Genomic DNA, 22839 nt, shown 5'->3' with positions numbered 1-22839 from the left:
TTTGCCGAGTTCTCCGTCATCAATCTCCTGTGCGTTTCCCATTCCAATTATCCAATCCTCTTTGAATCCCGTTTTCATCCTCATCTTTCAACTCTGCAAATCCAATAAAATAATTGATTAATAACATAAAACACACATGGTTAGTTTTCTTTTGGTCAGTTAGGCCATCTAGTATGTTTAAACTAGCACTACTGGTCTTATTAGAGTCCTTATAGCATAGCTTTAGTTGGTGTTAAAATAAAGAATTAATTGTCAAGCAACTTGTCAGTATAAGGGCCACTTCCTTTAATAATTGCTCAAGGTTTCCCCAATGATTTTCAGAAAAACTGCCTTACTTTTAGAAATTGGTTAAGAAAAAAAATTTCTTGACTGTGATTAAAACATTCTGATCAAGTATTCAAAAAACGATCACTGATAACAACAACAGCTCTTTTAAAGACACCCCTCACTGACTAGCATACAAAATCTCCTTACAATATTACAACTGAATCACACATTTAATGTCATGAGAATAAAGAAAATGATTACTAACTAAAGAAATTCTTGATTGTTAGACAAATTCTCCTTGTCAGCACCCTAGTAAATGTACAGGGAACAGTTATGCATGCATTCTGATTGGTTCTCACTTATGATCTATTGAAGGACAGACATATAGATGACATTATCATTAAAACTTTTTTTAATTCTTTATTATATAAAACAAATAGATTCCAAGTTGCCATGCATTTTGACGTCATCTGTGATCTATTACTGAACAGACGCATGGCAACTTGGAATCTATTTGTTAAATTGATGTTGGGGTGTATTAAGGGTTAACAGTTAAAATTTATTTATCATTTAATTAATACTCTGTACAAGTAATTATTTGTTAGTCAGTCCACTTTACTGACTGTGGGGGACACAGTAGCCTAATGATCAGTGCACCTGATTCTGCATCCAGAGGTTTGGGTTCAAGACCTAGCTGAATCAAAGTGTTGCCTTGGGTTAGGGTTAGTTGGTGAAGGTTAGTTCTTAAGCAAGAGACTTTTAATTACTTTCATAGTGCCTCTCTTCAACCCGGAGTACAAATGGGTACAGGGGAACTGACAAGGAAGCCTGATGAAATGTTGGGAGGTCACATTGTTATGGACTAACATCCCATCCAGGAAGTAGTTGTAATACTCCTTGTTGCTTCACACTACATGAAAACTGGGAAAAACTAAGTACTGAACTGTCTGGAACTTTTTGAAAGATGAAGTTCCATGTTTATTGTATCGAATATTACAGGGGAGAGGGATCATTTAAGTCATTTTACATGAAAATTTTCTAAGGGAAATTGTAGAATACAGTACTGTACTTGGATAAAAGAAACCAATGGGAAAGCAATAGATTACACTTGGGACTACTGCTCTGTTTAAGAACAAGATGAGGTTATACAGAAATGTTCCTTCAAACGGTAAGAAGGGGAGTTTAAGCTGAAAAGCCATTCATTGGGGGCATAGATATTTACTGGAACTAAGCACTGAGCACAATCAGACTGTGAGTTGGTAAGCTAGTTAGCTAAACAGGAATTCATGACTCGCACAATTCTACCTTGGCTACAATAATTTCAAAGTACGTTTGACCAAGGAAGGTATGTTCCTCCACTTTTCCGCTAGGTATCTTGGTGTAAGAACCTGTCCATTTTTTCTGCTTTGTCAGTGTTATTTTCCTAAGCCGTTTAGTGTTGTGACTTCCACCTTTTCTAACAGGTTCCTCCACAAACGATGAGTTTGAAGCTGGTATCATTTTCGAAGTTCATTCATATAAAAATAATATCACACCTTTTGTGCATTCGTAAAAGCAAAAGAGCCTTGTGAGTTCAATGGAAGGTTATTTAACTGTAAGATTCCCGTTGAGCTGCATTTTGTTACAAAGTAAAGTGCATGTCTTACCAGGTTGGATGTAAACAAATCCTTCTGATCCAAGTTTCTGTAAACTTCTCCATTTCACCCTTGCTGAAAAAAAATTTCATTAGCTATTATTGATCAGAAAGAAACAAACTCGTTCGAAAGCTATAAATAAAAGGCAAACCTCAATAAAACGTGTAACTAAAGCCCCCACAATTTCCAGACATGCATGCGTTGTGTTTTATGTGGCAAGATCTTGTACCCAGGGGCTTCACGGTTCAAAACGTTAAGTCCCTGGGGGCGAAATTGCGTTCAACTTGGCCACTGAATGCAGACCGATTGTTACCGGTAGTCTTGACAGAATTGAAAGCAATTTTTGTGATGAGGAAAATTCTCAAAAAGCTTCACTCAACCGTGCCCGTTAGAGAACTCAATTTTCCTACTGGCCATCAATCTGAACATACCGGCAAGCACGGCTGCTTACAACATGAACAAATTTTTTTGAAAAAAGTGAGCCCTTGATTTCAATGAACAGGAAAATAATTCATTTTTAAATCAGTTTCATTTAACTGAGCCCAGAAAGTAGCTAATAATTAGTCGTTGTTTATATTATTTCTATCATTTCTTCCGTATATCATTTCAAAAATTAAAAAAAAAACGATTTCTGAAGGTTCAAAAATCGTCTGAGTGACTTTTAGAGCGACTTCATACCGCTAGGTTATCGTTTTAAAATTTGCAGGGTATTTCAGTTACTAAATGGACAGATGAAATATAGCGAATCGATAAAGTTCTGGCGCTACTATCAACTGAGCTAAGAAGTCACATGTTGGGAGCCAGGCACATTTTTGATCCGTTGTTTACTTTATTTCTGTCGTTGCTCCTTTCCGAATTCTTTTGAAGCTCAGAGCTTTTTCCTTACTCGAAGGAAGCTAATGCTGGTATCCCACCAGTTCATTTCCTTGTGGAAGTGCCAGCGTAAATCATCGAATTTCTTTTTCACGCATGTCAAAAATAAAAGGCCTGAATGATATGTAATTATTTTCAGTACAGACATAGGATTACGGAAGCCGATTGAAAGCGCGGATTAAGGTAATTAATGATCTCAGACTTAAGAAATTCTTGATCAATAGATTAATTCTCCTGGTCAGTCACGGGAAATGCATTGAGAACAGTGTGGAGAATATGAATTCTGATGTCAGGGTGTAAAAGGGTAATATAGGTGGCAAGTACTTCTGATACAGGGAGCAGGGGAGTTGCATTTAACTTTACCACACAGCTGCAGCGCATCTTGATCTTGTTGATCAACCGTCGTTACGCGCGTTTATTGAAATCCACACGCTTTTCAGTGGCTTTCACGTCTTGAAAGCAAAGCTTAAAATTTTCTGGTAATAAAATCATGACTGGAAGTCGAAGATTCATTATTCTGAAGCTAAAGACTACATGTTCAGTCTCAGCGGGTCCAACAAAATATTTTGATATCTATCCTGATTAGGTTAATCAACCATTAAAGGACACATTTAAAATTTTCCCGAAGGTTTTTTGACTGTGACATGTTCTCCTGTTTTACCTTTTCATTCAGAATCGTTTTCAAACGAATATCAGTGACTCAAAGCAAACCGGTTTGGTTCTGTTTTATTCTTAGTTATGGCTGAAGATAAAGTTTTGCAATCAAAAGAAGAACTAGGTCTGAAGAGCGAGAGTTCCTCAGGTGAGAGAAAACATATTTCAACAAATTGTAGCATGCACTCAGGGGAAAGACGGACAAATATATCTAATTTTAAATGAGGATAAAGATGAATTTCTATCATGGCGTTGCCATCAACAAATGGAAGAGAAATTACAGGTTTCACACCTTGCGGACCTAACCGCTTGTTTTGCTGCGATGTTAGAGGTAGTACGTGCAGGCTATCCCCTGAACTTTGGAACCAGCCAGTTTGTGCTGAGGATTTACCCTCTCAAAGTCTATCGCTACAATGTCGACATCTTCGCAGCTTTTTTTTATGCGAAATACATGAACGTTCACAAATTAAGGGAAAAAACGGTCGTGGTGAAAATTATCTGTGGTTCAGGGTACTAACTTCTCTGACGATAAATTGAGCGGCCATTAGATTAATTATGATAGTAATAACGCAGAAAGGTACATTTGTGCGCTAGTATTGTTTTTGTTTGTTTGTTTTTCTTCGGTTTTGTTTTATTTTTAATTTGAAATTACGGCGCGCAATGTACATCACATAAAAAACAACTGGTAAATAAATCTGCCTCGACACCGTGCGGAATTTCTTCGCTTATATAACCCTTTAACTCCCATGAGTGACCAAGACAGAATTTCTCCTTACAATATCAATACAACATCAAGCAGACAAGTGATGAGAATAAAGAAAAATATCAGTAAGGGGATTACAAGTTGATCCAATAGCAAATTCTCCAAACTAACATCACAAGAACTGTATGGCAGACAGTAAGGAGAATCACTAATGAGATCTTTTGGGAGTTAAAAGGTTAATTATCCGATGCATTTGGAAATTGTTCCATTTATTTTTAATTTCCATTGTTTTACCCATCTTCATGAAATTCATAAACAGTAACTACCGATGAGGTTTCATGATCGACAGAGTTCCAAAATTCATGGATACGCCCGCCGACGAACCACACTTCGGCATTATTCAGTCAAGAAAAAAAACTACGAATCAAACAAATAAAAATATTGGACTTAACCAGTATTAATTTTGCAAAATTTATGGGCTGCATTGAGAAGCTTTGATTCATAGAATGTAACTTTGAACAGTAACGTCACAATTTTCGTTTTAAATTTCTTTTTCAAATTTTGAGAATGTCTTTTGATCTTCTTGTGACTTTCCATGATAATTCTGTAGTTGTCGTGTGGTGTTCTCTGTTTACTCCCCGTTTCACTTGAAGTTAAAGTAACCACCTGAAATCCGTATTGTCCTCTTTAATCAAAGTGACTTACCAAGTTCCAGGGTAATTTTGTATTATCAACCGAGTTGTAACTACGGGGCCAATTTACGTTATTGACTCGGTTGATAATACTAAATTACCCTGTTATACTCTCCCACCAACGCAGCACCACAGTTTCTCTAGAAAGTTACCCCCTTTATTCATTTACCAAATTCCAAATCGATTTAAATTTTCAGCTACATGTAAAGAATGTGAGACAAACCAACGACAGATTTAGATTTTTACGGAGGAGTCCGCACTAAGAGCAATAGATAAAAATACTGATTAAATGAGATAAACCAACAACGGTTGGTGATTCCCGAAAAACAAAACGATTTTGAAAATCCAAATTTGAGTTGCGAAAACAGTGTGTACCTTTGGGAACGCGTCGAAGATAATAATAATAACTAGTTGCAGCATTTTAGACCTTCAGATCATCCTTTTTTTCGAGCCGAAAGAGTCTTGAAGCAGTCGCATTCACAGTTTCATTTGCAGAAGAGTCACGCTAACACTGAGGTGACTTCTATTTTAGGTATGTCAGAAAGTAGCGTCCCGGAAGTCCAAGAAAAACTGGATTTGGTTGACGAGCTTTCTTCAGGTGAGGGAAACAAAACAGCAAATAAATCGCACCTTTCAAGTTTGTAAGATGTTTAAGAAGGAAAGTGACCTGGAACAAGAAGCGTATGAAAATAAATAATCAACTGATCACTGAATATGAAGCAAAAAGAAAAATTCAAATCGCAGTAAGCGAGTCGAGTTAGTGTACTTTACACTCTGAACTCAGAATGAAAAAATTATTTTGCTTAGTGTCCCTAGACATTGAGAAATGTCAAGTTGTATTCAAGAAGGAGTCTGATGTCGCTGGTCACAAATCAACAGGTACAAGTAGCAAGCGTGAGTTGAATGTGTATGACTCTATATCATAAATAGTTTTTTCTGATAAATTTCGCGAAATTAGTGAGGGTTTCTTGACAACTGTAGAAATAATATGCATTTGAACTGGCCACATCGTGAGACAAATGATTATACCTCAGGGCATTCACCATAATGAATGATGAATTCTACCTTTTTCACGATATGAACAAAACAATCAAACTAAATTTTCTAAAAATAGTTCAGCAAGCTTTTTTTTATTAATTAAAACGAAAAATTTATGGTCTTGTCGCGCCAGGAAATTATTTTTTTGCACTTCTTCAGTGATAACAAGTTATCAAGTAAGCGTTCAAATAGCAAAGTAGACTTCACTAACACTTGTGTTTTCATCTATCTATCTATCTATCTATCTATCTATCTATCTATCTATCCGGCTATCTATCTATCTATCTATCTATTTCTTGAAAAGTATACAAATCTATTGTTAAGAGAGCAGCAGAACTTGACACTGTCTAGTTCTGAATAGCAAAATGCCTTGGACTGGTGCGTCAAAAACTTTGCGACGCAAAGAAGTCGGTAAACCGTCAGAAATGGACTGAAAGGACTGAGTTAGTTTTGTTAATTCAATATTTATACGAAAATTCGAAAAAGAATTATTTGGTAAGCTCCAAATAGCAAAAACGAGTTAAGGAAAATTTTTAAATTTTAAGTTTTTCAGTCTGTTTCATTATTTCAGTATTAAAATGGAAACGTCAAGGGAAAAACACACAAATATCTTAAAGGACTAAGAAAACAAAAATTTTCCGAATTTTCATTGCAAATGACTTTACATTACAACACTTTTTGTTATTTTAAGTTACCAAAGAAGCAAAAGTTGAAGGAGCCGATGGAAAACAAGACCATCCTGACCAAAGTTCATCAGGTAAAGGACAAAAAGAACAATTCGATGTCTGTTAGGTTTTTGGTTTGGATTTTTATACTATACCTCACATCAGAGGTTTGTCCTTATGATGGGCAACTACTTAATTATCTTGTCAGTCCAACAATCAAGTTTTCTGTAAAAGACCACACACAATAAACTGGGGTAACACCACCCAGGACGTCCTGAGACCGATATCTTATGTCTAATAATAATAACATAATAATTGATAATAGTTAATGATAACAGTGACGAAGATGATGATGACGATGATGACAACAGTACCGATAATGACAATGACTATAATAATTATAATCATCATAGTGATAATAATGACGACGACACGATGGTGATGATGATCACTAAAGCCACCTCTCTTGTTACTTTTAGACGAGGAGAAAGGTGAAGATTTATCAGCAGGAAAAGTAAAGGAGTCAGAGATTGGCTCTTCAACAGGTACAGAATTGAACAATGAGGATAGTATGGAAGGATACTGTAATTATATAGATGCCGGTTTGAATAAATGCTTGTTTGAATCAGTACTCAGTCACATCTGGTTTAATGCTTTAATGCTTGAGAACTCAACAAAAGCAAAAGTAACTAAACAAAACTAAGGCCAAAATATATATTAGACGCTGTAAGCGAGGTCAGGTGTTTCCATTTTATCAGTTCAGTATCCTTCCGCACTAACCTGATTTTGAAACATTTTCCGAATCACAACCCAAGCTAAATGATTCATTTCTGTGTATTGGACTCGTCAGGAGATAAAATTTCAGGAATCCGAGTAAAACTGGATTTTGGTGATGAGCTTTCTTCAGGTGAGAGGAACAAAGAAAAGAAAGTAGAGAGCAATAAATTAAGTCAGTGTGCATTGAGTGCCGCAAACGCTATGAAAAAAACATTGAAATAAACAAACAATAGATCACATTAACTACAAGTGTTCTTAGTTCAAAGGTAAATGTTTTTTCTTCATACAATTCAAGGCCAAATTGCAATGACGAGGGAATCAGATGGCAATGATAACAAATTAATAGGCATAAGTCGGTAATGAGTGTAACACTCAGACAGTTTGAAAGCCTATATCTGAAGGCTTACAAACTGCATTTAACTCAACTTCGATGAGATACAACTTTTCATTATAATTTCAGGGGCAGACAAAAGTGACGCTACCTCAAGTGATAACGGAGTGGATTTTAATGCTTCTTTGTCCGTAGCAGGTAAGTTGGACTGACTTGGGTTAAAATCAAACATATTCATAATAGCAATATATCTCTAATGGACTTCATGTAATCAATGGCTACATGACCCTGGTGGTCGTGGGAAAAGTAAACAGAATCTAAGATACTGAAAAACATAAATAGTAGCCATAATATGATGATGTTGATGACCGTGAAGACAGTGATGACGATCATTCAAACCCCTTTTTTTGGGGAATTTTCGACTTGAGGAAATTTTTAGGTTTCATCATTTGAAAAAATAAAAGATTTAGCGATCGGCAGTTCCGCAAGTACAGAACAAAACTGTAAATAGTATAGAAATATATTGTAATCTTAAGTCTGGTTTATTAATTAAATTTTGGTTTGAAATGAATTAATAGGCAGCCACATCTAATTCAATGATCTAATACTTGAGAACTCAGCAGCAATAAAAAGTAACAATCATGGACAAACAGGGGTGAAGAGGGTGCAATTATTATTCTTGATCAAATTTGACGTTCTGTATAAAGTAGGGAGGTTAATTTCTATAAATATTTTATTCTTTATTGTTTAAAAGAAAAGTCCAAAGCACAGCCCAATATGTTTCATTCTTTTCTAATTCTTAGCTACTTCGGAAGGAAAAGATTCAGCAAACCAAGAAAAGGTGAATTTGGAGGATGAGCTTTTATCAGGTGAGAGAGATAAAACAATAAATTAATTGTACAAGTTTGTGAGTGAAAAAAGACCTATGAAAATGATTGAAACACAAACAACTGAATCATTACGGCTAAATGTTTCCTTTACTAAAGTCAGCTTTTCGAATATTGAAGAGGAACTGATCACTTTTTGAGGGTCAATATTTAGGATAGAATAAGGAAGAAATTATTTTTTAACCTAAACCGGCACGATAACCATGCGTTTTACATTTTTCACTTTCCAATTGAAACTGATTTGGGTCTTAGATATTTTTACACTTGGGGGAAAAACCTTGCATATATTAGGAGATGGAGAAAACAAAAGTTGTAAAAAATCATGAGTATTATCACTTATAAATGTATTGGTATTTTAGTTAGTCAACAGGGCTCCTCAACAGCAGCTGTTGGAAGCCTGGACTTTGCTGATAAGGGTTTATCAGGTGAGAAAAAGAAACAAGCATCTTTAGATTTTCTTTTTAGAATTAACAATAACAAGACAACTAGTGCTGAAATTTTGTCAACTATTAACTGAGTTGATAGTGAATCAGAGCCATTGGCTCTGACGATGGGCTAGTGCTCGAAATGTCAGCTTTAAACTCTTTACGGTTGCTAATTTACGTTATTAACTCAGTTAATGACTCTGTTATACTCTCCCAACGACGCAGCCCCACGGTTTTTTAGAAACTTATCCCCTTTATTATTTTGTCAACTATGATGAGCAAAGTGAATATTCTTGGCATCTCGACAGTCTAACAGACCAGTTATCAATCGCATTATCACAAGTTTAGTCCATGAGTTGCCTCCTTGATCAGTTGATGACAGAAACACGAGTGAAAACCATTTCGTTGTAATTTCATTGACAGACGAAAGTGAAGCTACTCCTGTTGAGAAAAAAGTGGATATGAAGTTAGGAAGCACAGAGAAATAAAATTCCTTAAAAGCCTGGGTTAAATGGAATTTAATATACAAACATTATTTTCTGAAAATCACTTGCGCGCGTATTTCACTAAGTTTGTGGGGTGACTGAGCGGACTGGATTTTGACCAAGGAGTTTTTTAATATTGCGTTACCGAGACGAAGTCGAGGTTTATAAAACGAAAACAAAAAGAGCTTCAAACTACACTATTACATGTTACCTCCGGGTTCGAACCATTTACTTCACTTTTACGTTCACTTGGACGACAGAGCGAAAGACTTATGAACGACTACATCACCTACGCAAGCACTGTCAGACAAATACGACAACAACTCTGGTTTTATATCCGCTGTAAAGTTCACGGCCTTGTTCCGGTCGGGCTCAAACTTAAGTCCCCGTTGAACACACAGGAGGCCATCCAGATAGTTAAAGCCACCTGCAGACGACTGGTCAAAGCGCGGATAAATGATTGCCACAGAAGACTGAAATGCTATAGGAACAAAACAAAACAACTACATGACAAACTGAAACAACTGATATCTACTGAATTACTTGACACTGTTACGACTATCGCCGACTAACGTCAGAGAAAAAGACGAACCGAGGAACAGACAGGGAGCAGTGTATAAGATCAATTGCTCCGACTGTCACGCCTCCTACACCGGTGAGACCGGCAGAAAACCTCACAACTAGACTGACTGAACATAGACGAGCGACGAGGAAAGGCGATGTCAACAATCACATTGCTGAACATCACTGACTTACGAACCACACTATTGACTGGGACTCTGCGCAATGCCTAACCTACAACACTAACTACTTCAACGACTGACCCTGGAAAGCTGGCTTACCAACTTGGAACAGACTTCCCACAACAGGTGTCAACCACTACCGGCACCATACAAACGACTCATTCACGACATTGATATTACAAACGAACCGAGCAGAACGACCTAACTTCACCAACGGATCGAGACCGACCAATCACGACTGACCTACGCCACTTGAGTCTTAGAGCCCATAACATCACGGAGAAACTGATCATTCAGTTTATGCAAACCGAACTAAGAACATTCGACTGACAAAAACTATTCACTTGACTCTGATGATGACTTCCGCTCAGGTTGTCGAAACGTTAGTCACCACTACAGACAACAGTACATCTCAGGACTACACTCACCCGGACGATCAAACCACACTATTACAGAGCTTTAATTAGCATTAACGACAAAGAAGATCCAAACAACAGACAAGGTGCAGTTTATTAGATCAAATGCGCCGATCACCAACATCAGAGACAAAGAGATAGGAAAGGGCGCTAAAAAAAGACTGAAATCAAACTGCTGAAAATCAACGAATGACGAACCACACCGTTGACTATGAGTCTGCGTGTTGTTTTAATACAACAGGACGAACTGTACCTCCAATAATTTTCTGACTGCATATATAAGAAAAGAATGATTTCCCAGACTCATAATAGCACTTGTTACTTAAAACATTTGTTCGTGCATTTTTTTTTAGTTTCAAAATTTATTTTTGTCTTTGAAATTGAAATACAGGAGGGAAAAACTCCCAAATAGACAGGAGGATCGAGAATAATAAGAAAAAGTGCTGGATGTTGTAATTTGGATACCAGTAATACTAACTGCTGTTTGGTTTAACTGAAGAGGCGCAACTTAAGTTAGGAGCAGGAGAAAACCATTTCTTTGCGGACAAAGCATTAGCAAACAAAAAAAATGGTGAAATGTGTTTAGCGCCGATCTTTTTACCACAACTCGCAACAGGGGTTTCTTTTTTCTTTTAATGGGCAAATATTTATCTATTTTGATAGTCTAACAGGAAAGTTTACAACTAGGCTATCACGAAAATTCCAATCGACCGTAAATAGTTTCCTATTGTGACATTCATTATTCTATGACTTTTATTATCCTGTCAAATTTATCAAGAACAATTCTGATAACAGTAATGATAATAATGATAGCACAAGTGATGAATAGCAACAATGATAATTGTGATGATGAGCATTTAAACAATCTGTTTTTTATACTTTTAGACCAGGAGAAAAGCCAAGTTCTATCCTCTGGAAAATCAAAGGATTTAGAGATCGGGAGTTCAACAGGTACAGGATTAAACCGTCTCTTGGTGTGCATTTATTGTCATAATGGCTGATTTATTGAGTGAGCTTTGGTTACTGTAAATCAATAAACAGGAACATCTATTTTAATGCTTAACAGAAATAAAAAGTAACAATAGGAAAACCTTGGGCCAAAAAGACTACATTCACTGTTACTGATGTATTGTGTTTATAAACGTGTCTATTGATTGCTTTCTCAAAATTTATTATCCTTCATTCTTTCCAAACAGTTTCCAAAGCACAACCCAATATGTCTAATTATTATCTATTTTCTTGGGTACGTCAGATGATAAAGTTAAAGCAATCCAAGAAAAACTGGATTTGGATGATAAACTTTCTTCAGGTGAGAGAAATAAAACAGAAAAGGGACAATGGGGATTTTAGTTTGACTGAGTACAACACGCGCGATAAAATCAAACACACGAACAAACTGAACACTAAAAGTATTCTTTGCTCAAGTAACATTTGTGTTGTTTGCTATTTCAAGATCATTTTACATCCAAGAAGGAATCAGTTGATGATGATGATGGAAGCAAACCAAAAGGTACAAGAGATCAATGTAAAACTGAATGAATGTGAGCCTAAGTCCGAAATTAAATCTAGATCTAAATCTTGGTATGTATTCGAGGTTGAAAAACAAAATTCATCACAGATCGGGAGTGTTTTAACTGTTAATTTGTTTTGGTATTTCAGTTGGAAAAGAGGACAACATGGCAGCTGATGGAAACCTTGCTGCTGATGATAACAGTTATCTGGGTGAGGAAAAATGAGGCCTTATCAGATTTTTTTATGATTATAACAGTATGATACTACAACTCGAACCGAGATTTGTAAAGTATAATAAGCAAACCGGATAATCTTGGTATTTCGACAGCCTCACAGCCCAGTTATCAATCGCACTACTACAAGTTTAGAGCAAGAATAGTACCTGCGAGCGCTGGAAAGGCTTTTTATCTATCTCGATATAAAAAAGGCCATACGAAAGACACAATACGCGACAAAACTCAAAAGTGTGAAGTTTTTTCCTCGTCATTTCCTTTACAGACAAAATTAAGGCTACTAAGTCTAAAAGATGCTGCGCCGTTTTAAGTAAAATATGGGCAGATCTTTTTTCTGCAAAAGACTGGCAGGCGTTCTTAACCAAGATTTTCGGCAGCGAGACGAAGGCGAAACCCATAAAAACTCAAGAGAACATTTTTTTACGTAAAAAACTAACAAAGAGCAGTTTGAAAGATCGGCCGTGAGAAATGGTGATGTCAACAATCACATTTCTGAACATCGTCCACTAACGAACCACGATACTGATTGATCTAATAGATTCCATACAGTTAATTGTTACATGACCTACGTGGTCCTACCTGGGAAAAATAAACAGAATCTAAGATGATGAAAGCATAAATAGTAGCCATAATATGATGATGTTGATGACCGTGAAGACAGTGATGACGATCATTCAAACCCCTTTTTTTTTTGGAATTTTCGACTTGGGGAAATTTTAGATCGGCAGTTCCAAGTACAGAACAAAACTGTACATGGTATGGAAGTATATTGTAATCATAAATCTGGCTTATTAATTAAATTTTGATTTGAAATGAATTAATAGGCAGCCACATCTAATTCAGTGATCTAGTGCTTGAGAACTCATCAGCAATAAAAAGTAACAATCACGAACAAACAGGGGTGATCGTATTTGACGATCTATACAAAGGAGGTTAATTTCTATAAATGTATTATTCTTCATTGTTTAAAGGAAAAGTCCAAAGCACAACCCAATATGTTTGATTCTTTCCTAATTTTTAGATACTTCGGGAGGGAAAGATTCAGCAAACCAAGAAATGGTGAATTTGGAGGATGAGTTTTCATCAGGTGAGAGAGATAAAACAGTAAATGAACTGATGAATAGCAACAACGATAATTGTGATGATGAGCATTTGAACAATCTGTTTATTATACTTTTAGACCAGGAGAAAAGTCAAGTCCTTTTCTCTGGAAAATCAAAGGATATAGAGATCGAGAGTTCAACAGGTAAAGGATTATACCATCTCTTGGTGTGCATTTATGGTTATAATGGCTGATTTATTGAGTGAGCGTTGGTTGCTTCAATCAATAAACAGCAGCATCTATCTTAATGCTTAACAGCAATAAAAAGCAACAATAGGAAAACCTTGGACCAAAAAGACTACAAGACTACATTGATGTATTGTATTTATAAACATATCTGTTAGTTGCTTTCTAGCAAATTATGATCCTTCAAACAGTTTCCAAAGCTCACCCCAATATGTTTAACTATTTTCTATTTTTTTAGGTACGTCAGAGGATAAAGTTAAAGCAATCCAAGAAAATCTGGCTTTGGATGATAAACATTCTTCAGGTGAGAGAAATAAAACAGAAAAGAGATGGGTGATTTAAGTTTGTAACCACTGAATACAACACGCGCGATAAAATCAAACACACCGTCGAACAAACTGAACCCTGAAAGTGTTCTTTGCTCATGTAAATTTGTGTTCGTTGCTATTTCAAGATCATTTTATATCCAAGAAGGAATCAGATGGTGATGGAAGCAAACCAAAAGGTACAAGAGATCGATATAACACTGAATGAATATATGCCTGAATTTAAGTCTGAATACAGATCGAAATATAAATCTTGGTCATCATCAGAGATCATCACAGATAGTGAGCGTTTTAACTATTACTGTGTATAGGTATTTCAGTGGGAAAAGAGGACAACATGGAAGCTGATGAAAACCTGGCTACTGCTGACAACGGTTCACCAGGTGAGGGAAAACATGAGGCCTTAATAGATTTTTTATATGAATATAACGATATGATACTACATCTCGAACCGAGATTTGCAAACAATGGTGAGCAAACCGAGTAATCTTGGTATTTAGACAGTCTAACAGCCCATTTATCAATTCCACTGTCACAAGTTTAGAGCAAGAATTGTACCTGTGAGTGGTGGAATGGCTTTTTGTCTATCACGATAGAAAAAAGGACAGACGAGGAAATTATAGAAGACACAATACGTGACAAAACTCAAAAGTGTGAAGTTTTCCCCTGTCATTTCTTTAACATACAAAATTAAGGCTACTAAGTCTAAAAGATGCTGAGTCGTTCTAAGTAAAATATGCGCAGATCTTTTTTTTTTTTTCTGCAAAAGACTAGTAGGCATTCTTAACCAAGATTTTCTGCACCAAAACGGAGGCGAAATGCGTAAAAACTCAAGAGAACATGTATTTACGAACAAAACTATCAAATAGCTGTTTTAAATATCGGCCGTGAGAAATAGTGATGTCAACAATCACATTTCTGAACATCGGCGACTAATGAACCACAATATTGCCTGGGACTCTCCAAGACTCTTTCGGAAGCTGGATTACCTACTTAAGGCTGATTCTTCCCAACAGAAGAGTAAAAATCAAGAGAGTGAGGGGAACACAAAAAAAACTATGACAGGTCACGGTTGCTCTGACGAACGGCTAACTCTCGAAACGTCAGCTTTGACTCTTGAAACAGTGGTCAATTTACGTTATCAATTCAGCTGATGATACCAAATTACCCTGTTATACTCTTCCACCGACGTAGCACCACAGTTCCTTTAGAAACGTACCCCATTAATTACAGGTCACAACTGATTATATTATCATCATCACCTGTTTCGTTTTAGTTATCATAGAGACACAAGCTGAGGCAGCTGAAGAAAACGAGGACTTTCCTTTCAACAACTCATCAGGTAAAAAATTGATTGTTGATCAGCTTTTTTGTATGTGCCATAACACAAGAGCTCGCAATGGAAGAGTTTGTCAACACACGGAGTAAATTATATCATTAAACATACTAAGATCTTCTTAATCCAACCCTAAGGGTTTTCACTCTAATTTTTTATATATCCTCTTTCTCTCATTCCAAGCAATATCGTCACCAAAAGTCAGTGTTTTTAACCATTTGCACCAAATTATGGCCCAAAAACTTGACCAACTTACCGGTCCTCACTCATTACCTGAAAGCCTCAAAACTGTCGTCACCATTTCAGAAATCTTCCACTATCTAATTCAGAGCTAGAAATCTGTGCTCAGTAAGGGCTTAAATTCTGTTTCCATTTTTAAAACCACCGAAAAATTTTTAGGCGAGCAACACTTCGAAAAATTCCTTCGCGCGTTCAATTTCATAAAGCCGTTTTCCATGACAAAGACATGTTAACAAATTAGATATGTCTAATCAGATTAGAAAGTCCAATTGAACTTCCCCAGAGGGCCAGTCCGCAGTTTTAGGTTTTTTTTCATCAAATAATGTTTTCACCAAGTAGATAGCAATAAATTAAGTCAATGGGCATTGAGTACAACAAACGTTATGAAATAAACATTGAAATAAACAAACAATGGATCATCAACTAAAAGTGTTCTTAGTTCAAAGGGAAATGTTTTTTCTTTCATAATTCGAGGCCAAATTGCATTAAAGAAGGAATCAGATGGCAATGATAACAAATTAATAGGTATAAGTAATAAGTGTAACACTCAGACAGTTTGAAAGCTTACATCTGTAGGAAGATTATCCAAAAAAACCTTGGAATCGTTTTTGTTTAAAACTGAGCAAAATAATCATATTTCAATTGTGGCATTGGTCTGCACAGTTTCCGTAACTTCAAACCAATCTATGATTGTTTACAAGTACTTGCAATGTTAAAAAATTTCATTGTTTTCCTCGCACCTTGTTACTTGATCTTAAATGTTTACGCGGCTAAGAAGCCGTTGAGAGACAAGTGGTGTGGAAATTCACTCCAGAAAACTTTTTACCGAAAGGACAGTTGTAGTTATTTCAAATGAAACGTTTCAAGGCAATTAAGCGTTTAAAGATTGAAAACTGACTAAATAATTTTCTGTGGGTTAATATTAAGACAGAAAAAACCAAGAGATTGTTTCACAGTCATAAGCTACACAATAACGGAAAAAAATTTATATTTTTCAGTTTCTTAAGTTATTTTATTCTTTCATATTGCGATATTAAGGGAAAAACCCCAATTAAAATATCAAAGGATGGTGGAAATAAAAAGAAAGCTTTTCAAATATTCCAGTTTTTATGATCAATGATATTCTTTGTTTTTTTGAGTCACCAAAGAGGCGCAAGTTGAAGTAGCCGAAGGAAACCAGGACTTGCCTGACAACAGTTCATTTGGTGAGAAAAACTGTTAAATGCTTTTCAGAAATTGTTGACTTGTGCAATAATAACAGAACAGAGCATACCCTGATGATGGACAGAATTATTCAACTTATCATTGTAAAATTTTTCCTGGTCCAGTAGGTCTAAATTTTTGCGGCACTCCTCACTTGTTTGTCGTTGTTATTTCCCCGCCCATAAGATACCATTTGAATAGGTGTGACAAGTTCAATGTCTGATATGCGTACTTGATCATAGGCCAGATATCTTTTTGGTGACAAACTAGACGTAAATTTATACTCAACTAAACTATTAACACTCCTTCCTCTGTGCCCCCGCCTAAACGAAAACTTTTACTTAGCTAACCTGAGCTAAACTTAAACAGACAACAGACCTTTCAGATGCACTAAACTAAATTATAATAAAGTTCGGATATAACGCGCGCTGTCATTGGTTGAAAGAGCGTGCTCTATGAGAGTTTATGTAGTAAGCTCAGTTATGCACGCATTCTGATTGGTTCTCACTTATGATCTATTGGAGGACAGACGTATAGACGACTTCATCATTAAAACTTTTTAAAATTCTTTATTATATAAAACAAATAGATTCCAAGTTGCCGTGCGTCTGTTTAGTAATAGATCACAGAGGACGTCAAAATGTGGTAAGAACATCAGTGTGATCTATTACTAAACAGACGCACGGCAACTTGGAACCTATTTGTTAAATAGAGCATAGAGCTGAGCTAAAGCTGTCACGCCAGTACTATGTTCGACCTTTTCCTGGACTTCTTTTTAGCTTTTTTCCGATAATTGAAAGTGAAATTTCGGAACTGAAGCGAGCCGGCAAGTAGCAACAGAAGAATCAAACAAAGGTTTGTAAACATACCAGGCGCCGTGATTTACGTTATTAAAACGTGAGCAGATACGAAAATCCTCAAAGGAAAAACAAAAGATTTTCACACTCAGTTAGATTGCAAGCAGTTACGTACGGTAATAAAAATCAAACGCAGCTAACACTCGTAAAGTATATAACAGCTAACACTCGTAAAGTATATAAAGTTCAGTGTTCAAACACAAAACAGAACAAAACAGAAATGATGAAAAATATAACCTAACTGGAATAATTGTTAAAAATTCATACTAATCATGACGGTGTCTGAACGAATATGATCATGCTAAAGTTCATCGCGGCTCATCATGGCGATCTCCGGTCATCAGAGTAAAGCAAGCCTCGGAAACTACATCGGCCGCCCTTCGAGTGAAAAAATAAGAGCTTACTCTGATATCCTTTCCGATACGTTGAGTGGCAATTCACATCAGTCACTGCAGCCGAGTTTTGCGGCGCTGTCATCACGAGCGATCTTCATGTTCCGGTGAATTCGGTTGTCGTTCATTCAAAAAACACTCGCCTTGAAGAGTTTGTTTTCTACCGTGTCATGTGGAAAAAACTCGCGTGTTTTTATGAGCCATAATTCGGCTGAAGTTCACTGAACATTTCACTTTAAGATTCTGTATTAGAGACTTAAAAAACTTCAGGCAAAAGTGTTAAATTGGACTTGCCGAACTATTTTAGTTTGTAAACTATCGTAGAATGTGAACTTTGATGGTTTGACACTTTTGACAGCTTTAGTCTTGTACAGCCAATCAGATTATTTCAACCATTCTAACAAGGATTCTGATTGGCATATTGTAGCGTGCTTTATGAGAGTATAGAGTATGCTGATGACATTGTTGTTCGCTTTGGAAATAAAGTTTGTTTTGAAAATTGAAAGTAATGCTTGGGTAATTTAATGGATTCTTTATTATAAAAAAAAATAGAGAAGCCTTTACTGTGCTCTGTTCAGTTACAAAGCACTTAGGAAGCGGCTAGAGCACTCAAGAAGTGGGAAGAAACACTCGACTACGTCTCGTGTTTCTCCCTACACTTCTTTCGTGCTCTAGCCGCTTCCTGCGTGCTCTATAACAGAACAGAGCACAGTCAAGGCTTCTCTATTTGTTAACTGTACCAAAACGCATTTAACTCAACTCAGATGAGATACAACTTTTGGTTATAATTTCAGAGGCAGACAAAAGCGAAGTTACCTCAAGTGATAACGGAATGGATTTTAATGCTTCTTTGTCCATAGCAGGTAAGTAGGACTGACTTGATTTGAAATCAAACACATTCAAAGGAGGAAAATATCTCTAATGGACTCTATATAATTAATTGTTACATGACCATAGTGGTCCTAGGAAAAGAAAAAAGAATTTAAGACAATGAAAAGAGTAAAGAGTGGCAATAATATGATGACGTTGATGATCGTGAAGACAGTGATGACGATCATTCATACCCTTCTTTTTTTCGGAATTTTCGACTTGAGGAAAATTCAAGTTTCATCATTTGGAAAAATCAAAGATTTAGAGATCGGCAGTTCCGCAAGTACAGAAAAAAGCCGTAAATAGTATAGAAGTATATTGTAATCATAAGTCTGGTTTATTGATTGAATTATGATTTGAAAAGAATTAATAGGTAGCCCCATCTAATTCAATGATCTAAAGCTCGAGAACTTGGCAGCAATGAAAAGAAATAATCACAAAAAAACAGGGGTGAAAAAAGGTGCAATTTCTTGTCTTCATCATATTTGACGTTCTGTGATAAGAAGAGAGGTTAATTTTTATAAATGTATTATTCTTCATTGTTTAAAGGAAAAGTCCAAAGCACAGCCCAATATGTTTGATTCTTTCCTAATTTTTAGCTACTTCGGAAGGGAAAGATTCAGCAAACCAAGAAAAGGTGAATTTGGAGGATGAGCTTTCATCGGGTGAGAGAGATAAAACAGTAAATGAATTGCACTTTTCAAGTTTGTGAGTGAAAAAAGACCTATGAAAATTAGTTAAACACAAACAACTGAATCATTACGGCTAAAAAGTTTCCTTGCTCAAAGTAAAATATTCTTTTTTACCATTCCAAGGTCTATCTGGATTCAAGAAGGAGTCAGACGACGATGATGGCAAATCAACAGGTACAAGTGATTATAGCAAACACGGAGTGCGTGTTAAAAGTTAAGCGTCAATTAAACACCGAGAAACACGTTGCAAATCAAGAGAGCTTTTCGAAGATTGAGGAGGGACTGATGCCTTTTTTGGGGGGTTAATATTTAGGATAAAAATAAATAAGAAACTATTTACAGCTTAAATCGGCAAGATAACCATGCGTTTTACATTTTTCACTCTCCAAACCGATTTCTATCTTAGATATTTTTACACCTAGGAGAAAAACCTTGAATATATTAGGAGATGAAGAAAACAAGAATTTTTAAAAAATCACGAGTGTTACTACTATTTACATGTATTGGTATTTAAGTTGGTCAACAGGCCTCCTCAACAGCAGCTGTTGGAAGCCTGGACTTTGCTGATAACAGTTTATCAGGTGAGAAAAAAGAAACAAGCATCTTTAGGTTTCCTTTTAGAGTTAACAATAACACGACAACTAGTACTGAAATTTTTTCAACTATCAACTGGGTTGATAGTGAATCAGAGCCATTCCCTCTGACGATGGGCTAATGCTCGAAATGTCAGCTTTAAAACTCTTTACGGTTGCTTATTTACGTTATCAACTCAGTTTATTACCCCGTTATACTCTCCCACCGACGCAGCACCACATTTTTTTTTTTTTAGAAACTTACCCCCTTCATTAATTTGTCAACTACATGATGAGCAAAGCGAATATTCTTGGTATCTCGACAGTCTATCAGACCAGTTATCAATCGCATTATCACAAGTTTAGTCCATGAGTTGCCTCTTTGATCAGTTGATGACACAAAAAAGAGTAAAAACCATTTCGTTGTAATTTCATTGACAGACAAGAGTGAAGCTACTTCTGTTGAGAAAAAAGTGGATATGAAGGATGCTCCTTTAGTAGGTAAGTAAATAAGCGCAGAGAAATGAAGGTCCTTAAAAGACTGAGTTAGGTGGAATTTAATATACATAGATTACTTTCTGAAAATCACATGAACGTGTATTTCACCAAGTATGTGGTGTGACTGAGCGGACTGGATTTTGACTAAGAAGTTTTTGAATATTGCGTTACCGAGACGAAGTCGAGGTTTATGAAACGAAGGCAAAAAGAACTTCTGTTACTAATTAACATTAAAGATAAGGAAGATTCAAACAACAGACAAGGTGCAGTTTATTAGATGAACTGCGCCGATTCCCAACTTCAGAGACAGGGAGATAGGAAAGGGCGCGAACAAATGACTGACTTAAGACGAACGAGCAACGATCAATGGTGATGTCAACTATCAAACTAATGAAAATCAGCGAATGACGAACCACGTGCACAGCTTTGACTAAGAGTCCACGTGTTATTTCACTATAAGAGCACGAACTGTACTTCCAGTGATTTTCTGACGGCATAAGAGAGCACGTGCACACCGTTATGATTGTAACGATATGATACAACAACTAGAACCGAGATTTGTAAACTATAATGAGCAAACCAAATAATCTTGGTTATCAATCGCCCAGCTATCAATCGCACTATCACAAGTTTAGAGCAAGAATTGTACCTGCGAATGATGGACTGGCTTTTTATCCGTAATCACGATATAAAAATATGGAGCACACGAGGAATTTATAGAAGACACAAATACGTGACAAAACTTAAAAGTGTGAATTTTTTCCCTGTCATTTCTTTAACAGACAAAATTAGGGCTACTGAGTCTAAAAAAGAGGCTGCGCCGTTTTGAGTAAAATATGCGCAGATCTTTTTTCTACAAAAGACTGCCAGGCGTTCTTAACCAAGATTTTCGGCACCAAGACGAGGGCAAAACCCATAAAAACTCCAGAGAATATTCAATTACGAACAGAACTAACAAGGAGCAGTTTAAAAGATCGCCGTGAGAAATGGTGATGTCAACAATCACATTTCTGAACATCGTCGACTAAAGAACCACAACATTGATTGGCACAGTTTCCTTAATTTCAAAGCAATCTCTTATTGTTTACAAGTATTTGTAACGTTAAACAATTTCATTGTTTTCCTCGCACCTTGTTACTTGATCTTGAATGTTTACGCGGCTAAGAAGACGTTAACAGACAAGTGTTGTGGAAATTCACTTAAGGAAACTTTTTACCAAAAGCACAGTTTTAGTTACTTCAAATGAAACGTTTCAAGACAATAGAGTGTTTTAAAGATTGAAAAGTGACAGAATGAGTACTTTTCTGTGGGTTGATATTAAGACAGAAATAACCAAGAGATTCTTTCAGAGCCGTAAGCTATACAGTAACAGAGAAATTTATATTTTTCAGTTTCTAAAGTTATTTTAGTCTTTCATACTGTGATGCTAAGAGGAAAACCCCAATAAAAATATCAGAGGATGGTGGAAATTAATAGAAAAGCTTTTCAAATATTCCAGTTTTTATGACCACTAATATTCTTTGTTTTTTTTAGTTACCAAAGAGGCGCAAGTTGAAGCAGCCGAAGGAAACCAGGACTTGACTGACAAAAGTTCATTAGGTGAGAAAAGCAGTTAAATGCTTTTCAGAAATTGTTCACATATGCAGAGTTTGCGCCGATGATGGACAGAAATTATTCAATATGTTGTTATTCAACTTATCATTCTGAAATTTTTCCTGGTCCAGCAGGTCTAAATACTCGCGGCACTCCTCACTTGTTTGTAATTTCCCCGCCCTTAGGATACCACTTCAATGGGTTCCATGTCCAATATAGGCACTTGATCATACGCCAGATATCTTTTTATTTGATGTGTCGCCACAAACTAGACGTAAATTTATACTCAACTGAACTATGAACACTCTTTCCTCTATGTGCCCCCGTGAAAAGGGTGCAATTATTATTCTTGATCATATTTGACGTTCTATACAAAGTAGGGAAGTTAATTTCTATGAATGTATTATTCTTCATTGTTTAAAGGAAAAGTCCAAAGTGCAACCCACTATGTTTGATTCTTTCCTAATTTTTAGCTACTTCGGAAGGGAAAGATTCAGCAAACCAAGAAAAGGTGAATTTGGAGGATAAGCTTTTATCAGGTGAGAGAGAAAACAGTAATTTAATTGCACTTCTCAAGTTTGTGAGTGAAAAAAGACCTATGAAAATATATAAAACACAGACAACTGAATTATTACGG

At 36.2% G+C, this 22839-nt stretch overlaps 1 protein-coding gene and 1 long non-coding RNA gene across 2 annotated transcripts; both read left to right on the top strand.

Annotated features, from left to right (window-relative positions):
• The first annotated feature begins 3512 nt into the window (after positions 1-3512).
• LOC131795917 (dentin sialophosphoprotein-like) lies at positions 3513-19757 on the top strand. Its single transcript, XM_066172496.1, has 22 exons — positions 3513-3576; positions 5356-5421; positions 5631-5702; positions 6553-6618; positions 7006-7071; positions 7377-7433; positions 7764-7832; positions 8438-8503; positions 8881-8946; positions 11476-11541; positions 11843-11899; positions 12044-12100; positions 12250-12312; positions 13357-13422; positions 13516-13581; positions 13862-13927; positions 14078-14128; positions 14261-14332; positions 15226-15291; positions 18772-18840; positions 19447-19512; positions 19663-19757. Exons 1-22 carry the CDS (start codon positions 3513-3515, stop codon positions 19755-19757), a joined length of 1452 nt encoding a protein of 483 aa, XP_066028593.1.
• A 302-nt stretch (positions 19758-20059) lies between these two features.
• Positions 20060-22739, top strand: LOC136283384 (uncharacterized). Its single transcript, XR_010718753.1, has 4 exons — positions 20060-20120; positions 20553-20612; positions 22143-22208; positions 22676-22739. It is a non-coding gene; the product is annotated as an uncharacterized lncRNA (long non-coding RNA).
• The last annotated feature ends 100 nt before the right edge of the window (positions 22740-22839 follow it).

Source organism: Pocillopora verrucosa, chromosome 9 (genome assembly GCF_036669915.1).
Source record: "Pocillopora verrucosa isolate sample1 chromosome 9, ASM3666991v2, whole genome shotgun sequence".
Classification (NCBI taxonomy): domain Eukaryota; kingdom Metazoa; phylum Cnidaria; class Anthozoa; order Scleractinia; family Pocilloporidae; genus Pocillopora; species Pocillopora verrucosa.
Note: the sequence above shows the minus strand (reverse complement) of the source record. Positions and strands in the feature narration are given on the sequence as shown.

Bases quoted from the DNA above. Each gene is read 5' to 3' on its own strand.
- LOC131795917 (XM_066172496.1), top strand. From the start codon at position 3,513: ATGGCTGAAGATAAAGTTTTGCAATCAAAAGAAGAACTAGGTCTGAAG. The intron at 5,422-5,630 runs GTGAGGGAAACA...TATTTTGCTTAG, and splicing joins GGTTGACGAGCTTTCTTCAG to TGTCCCTAGACATTGAGAAA. The intron at 12,101-12,249 runs GTACAAGAGATC...TTGGTATTTCAG, and splicing joins TGATGGAAGCAAACCAAAAG to TTGGAAAAGAGGACAACATG.